Here is a 4090-nt window from a genome sequence, read left to right as displayed (position 1 = left end):
GAGCAGGCGCGGGCACTGCCTGGGGTTGGCGACTCGGCTGCGGAACGGGTGAAGGGCAGAAAGCGCCGCAGCGTGCAGCTGCGGCGCGCCTGTCGGCAAGCGGCGGGGACGGGTGCGTCTGCTGGTATGTGCGGCGCATGGCATCATTCACGAGTGCTGGCGGTGGTCGAAAAAGGGACTGGCTGTGTGCAGCCAGGTCGCGGTGCCGCCAATCCTGTCAGGTCTTATGCCGCAGCGCGAGTCGTTTGATGGCGACGGGCTGACGGCTCCTCTCCCCCTCGCACCACCCCGGCACCCACCATGCGTCGCCGCCCAACATCCCGCTGCCACACGCATAACTCGAGTGTTGCGTCGGACTCGAGCGTGCTCTCACGACCCCCCAACTTCTGCGATGCACACTTGACCCGCGCAGATGCGTGCTGCAGCGGTACATTTGCTGGATGCACACCACCCCCACCATCCTGCTGCTGCTGCGCCTGATGGCGCCGACGCTGGGCAACGGGCAGCTGCTGTGGGCGGTCGCGTGGGATGAGATCATGCTGGTGTCTGGCGCGGCCGCGACGCTGACAAAGGGGCCGGTGTCGGGTGGGTAGCTGCGGCGGAACACAGGCGCTGGACGCAGCAACGGCACGCTGATGCAGCCTTTGTAGTGCATTTGGGCAGGAGTTTTAGCCTGCTGCATGTCAGCTTGTCGTGCTGCCGACTGGTGGGTTTGCAGTCTGGCCAGGCATTTGTCACATTTCATAGGCAATATCAAACCTTTTGCCGTCGGTTGGCCAGCACGACCGCACAGGCCCTGCTGGATTGCAAGCCTGGGCCCAGCCAGCCGCGCCGGGGCCGCACCCCTCCTCACCTCGTTCGCACAACAGGGGGGACCGCCCGGCCCCCCAAAACAAATCCGCCCCCGCCGGCCTCTGCCCTTGCCCCCTTACAGTCATCCTGGCGGTCGTGTCCCACCTGGCGTGCGTGCCTGTGCTGCTCTACCTGCACCGCGGACTCAAGGAGTGGGTGCACGGCCGCGCTGCAACTGCCCTGGGGGATCTGAAGCTGCACTGGGGCCCTGGGGTTGATACCCACAAACCAAAGCGTCTGAAGTGGATGGAATCGGAGGAGAGGCGGCGGAGGTGCACGACCAACCCGGGGCCCCGCCCGCATCCCTCGCCCGCCCGCGGGCCAACCTCTGCCCCTCCGCCCAGAGCGTCCGGCGCCATCGCTGCCAACGCCGCCAAATCGGCCACCGCGGTCACATATTACCTAATTCTGGTGGGGCGTGACGCCAGAGCGCAGCCGCCAGGGTCCAAACCTGCCCTGCACGTAGTGTTGCAGGGTTGCTCAGCACCGCGGTCCTCCCGCGTCGCTGGTCGTTACAAGGGGGCGCATGCTGCAATGGGCCTGCACGCGTGGATCCACGTTCCGGCAGGTGATGTGGCTGGCGTTTGGCGCGGTCTGGGACCTGGGGGCGCTGGGGTGGATCTCGCTGGAAACTGAGGAGGCGCTCAATCTGGTCTGCGACTTCTGTGCCAAGGTGCGCGGCGGATTGCCCCATCCGCCCAAACATGCGGGAAATCGGGGTGATTGTGGTGGACGGGCGTGGGGTTTGAGAGGCAAGGGGCGCCAGCGCGACGTCCCACTGTGGCGAGTGGCATGTTATGGCGAGTGGCTGTGCTGGGCGAGTCAGGGCCAGGCCTCTGATGAGTCACTGGAGAGGGTGCAGGCCGATGCGACGCGCGCTTGGGGTCTTGGTAGTTCTGGTGCGCGCGGGCTGGGGCCATCCCCTTGTGTTGGCGGCCCGAGGCACCCTCGACGTTGACAGCGCGCCTGGTTTTGATACACACACACACACACACACACACACACACACACACACATCAGATCGTGTTCAGCAGCAGCCTCATGCTGAGCAGCTTCAAGACCGTGGAGACCAGGAGGGAGGGCGTCATGAGGCAGATCGAGCAGGTGGGGAGTCAGCAAGATCTCCACCAATTTTTTCGGAGTTCCACATGCCCTCCTTGCTTTGACAACAACCAGCATGTCGGCGGCGACGGTGTTTGGCGCAAGGACACGCGATTTGTTTGCTGTGCGCTGTAGGTCTTCTAAACCGCAACGATCGCTCCTTACGGCACCCCTAATCCCCCTGTATGACTATAACAATTGGCAGGGCAACAAGCAGACACTGGTGGATGAGATGAAGAACATCATCGAGCAGAAGGGGCGGTTCATGAGCTCAGTCAGCCATGAACTCAGGACACCACTCAACGGCATCATCGGTGAGCGAGCAATCGTATGAGGTGTATGTGAGAGAGAGAGTGTGTGTGTGTGTGTGTTCGAATGTATGTGTCTGATAACGTGTTTACACGTGCTCACACACACACACACACATGTGTGTGTGTGTGGGGGGGGGCCTTCGGCTCACAAACGTGATCATGAGCATGCGCGGTGCATGGCTCCTTGCCACTTGACTTTTTTGAATCGAGTTGCATCTGAATGCGTTCCGGGCCCTCCAGCGCTCCTCTGAAAACAGAAAGGCGGCAGCCGGGCATGCACTTGTGCTGTGCCTGTCAACCTGTCAACCTGTCAACCTGTCGAGCAAGCGCAAGCGCATCCTAAACATAACTCCCGGCGCCACCGCCCCCCTCCCCAGGCATATCCGAGGGCATGCTCTCGGGCTGCTGCGGCACACTGCCGGACGTCGTGCGCCGCCAGGTGCGGCTCGTACGTGCGACATAATTTTGGGCCGAGCCGCAGCATTGTGTGCCGGCGTTATCGCAACACGGGGCTTGGCCAGTCTCAGTACATGGGCCGCGGAGCCCGATTTGCTGTCCGCCCCCGTGCCAGCCTGGCCACCAGCCCCAATCACCAGGGCAGCAGCGGACCCATCCTACCCGGCGCGCCCCGCCCTGCCCCCCTCCCTGATGACGTCAGGTGTACATCATCCGCACCAGCGGCGCGCGCCTGCTGGCGCTCATAAACGATGTCATGGACGCGGCGGCGCTGAGGCACAACCGCCTGGTGCTGGCGCGCGCGCGGGTGGCGCTGCGGGCGCTGGCGGGGGACGTGGTCGACCTCACCAGGTCACTGGTGAGCGCTGATTCTGCCATTATGTGACGTCTAGTACAACGGAATCGTCAGTATAACATCCCTCTCCATGTGTGGAGAGAGAGGAAAAAGTCAGGGAGGGAAGGAGGGCAGGGGGCAGGGAGGGAGGAAGCTGTCCGATTTGCAAACAACAGTCTGGCAGGGCTGGTGGTCGCCTGCGCGCGGACCGGTCCGCAGCGCAGACTGGCAGGGTCGATCAGGGGGTTTGCCGCGATCGCCTGCAACCGGCACGCCGCTGGCCGTCCGCTTGCCGCACAACCATGCGACGCACACCGTCACACCTGCCGCCCATCCTTGACTTGCGAAGGCTGTTGGGAAGAAACGGTGATCAAAATTGCCGAACAACCCCCGCAGGCCGAGCCCGATGTGCAGATCATCAACACTGTGCCGTCTGACCTTTTTGTGTGCGCGGATGCGGGGCGCCTGGTGCAGGTGTGTGTGCGTCTCTGCACGGCTGGTGGACATGTGTGCGTTTGAGGGGTGGCCACTTTTTGTATGTGTGCGTGTGTGTGTGTGTGACCGCACATGTGTAAGCGTGCGTGTGTAAGAGTGCGTATGTGAGCGTTCATGGGGGGAGCGTGGTTGCGTTAGTGGGTGGATTGGGTTGGGGTTAGTCGGAAGGCGGGTGTTTGGGGCATGAGCGTGTATTGATGGGTGGACAGTGGATGGGGTGTGTGTGTGCATGGGGGTGTGTACGGGGTCGAGGCGATGGCGCCTGGTGGGCGATTTGAGGGTAGCAGCTGCCGCTGGTCGGTGTTATGGGGGGCCGCGGCGGCCCGAGGGTCGCTTGAGTAGGCGCGTTGCTCTCTGCGCTGCCGGCGCAGTTTTGCAGGAGGTGCGCCGCGCCACCCCAACGCCGCCGCTTTCCCCACGCGACCACGCTCCAGCCTGGCCTCCCGTGATTTCCCACTCCGGCGCGTGCGCCCCCGTCTTCCCCCACCTCCCGATCAGCCCTTCTGCTGCCCCGCTCCCAAACATTCCCCCTACCCCACCC

General features: G+C 63.6%; 1 protein-coding gene across 1 annotated transcript in view; it reads left to right on the top strand.

Moving 5' to 3' along the window:
* The window catches only part of MNEG_12360 (chlamyopsin-6), a gene marked incomplete at both ends in the record, with an annotated part of 4076 nt that extends 998 nt beyond the window's left edge, over nucleotides 1-3078 (top strand). Inside the window, 8 exons of the mRNA XM_014039167.1 lie at nucleotides 413-585; nucleotides 935-1004; nucleotides 1197-1263; nucleotides 1421-1525; nucleotides 1873-1956; nucleotides 2159-2267; nucleotides 2642-2703; nucleotides 2923-3078. Of these exons, the coding sequence (XP_013894621.1) occupies nucleotides 413-585; nucleotides 935-1004; nucleotides 1197-1263; nucleotides 1421-1525; nucleotides 1873-1956; nucleotides 2159-2267; nucleotides 2642-2703; nucleotides 2923-3078 (826 nt within the window). The remainder of the gene's footprint in view (nucleotides 1-412; nucleotides 586-934; nucleotides 1005-1196; nucleotides 1264-1420; nucleotides 1526-1872; nucleotides 1957-2158; nucleotides 2268-2641; nucleotides 2704-2922) is intronic.
* Nucleotides 3079-4090: the final 1012 nt, after the last annotated feature.

Source organism: Monoraphidium neglectum (genome assembly GCF_000611645.1).
Source record: "Monoraphidium neglectum strain SAG 48.87 unplaced genomic scaffold scaffold03206, whole genome shotgun sequence".
Lineage (NCBI taxonomy): Eukaryota > Viridiplantae > Chlorophyta > Chlorophyceae > Sphaeropleales > Selenastraceae > Monoraphidium > Monoraphidium neglectum.
This window is presented reverse-complemented; position numbering and strand designations above follow the sequence as displayed.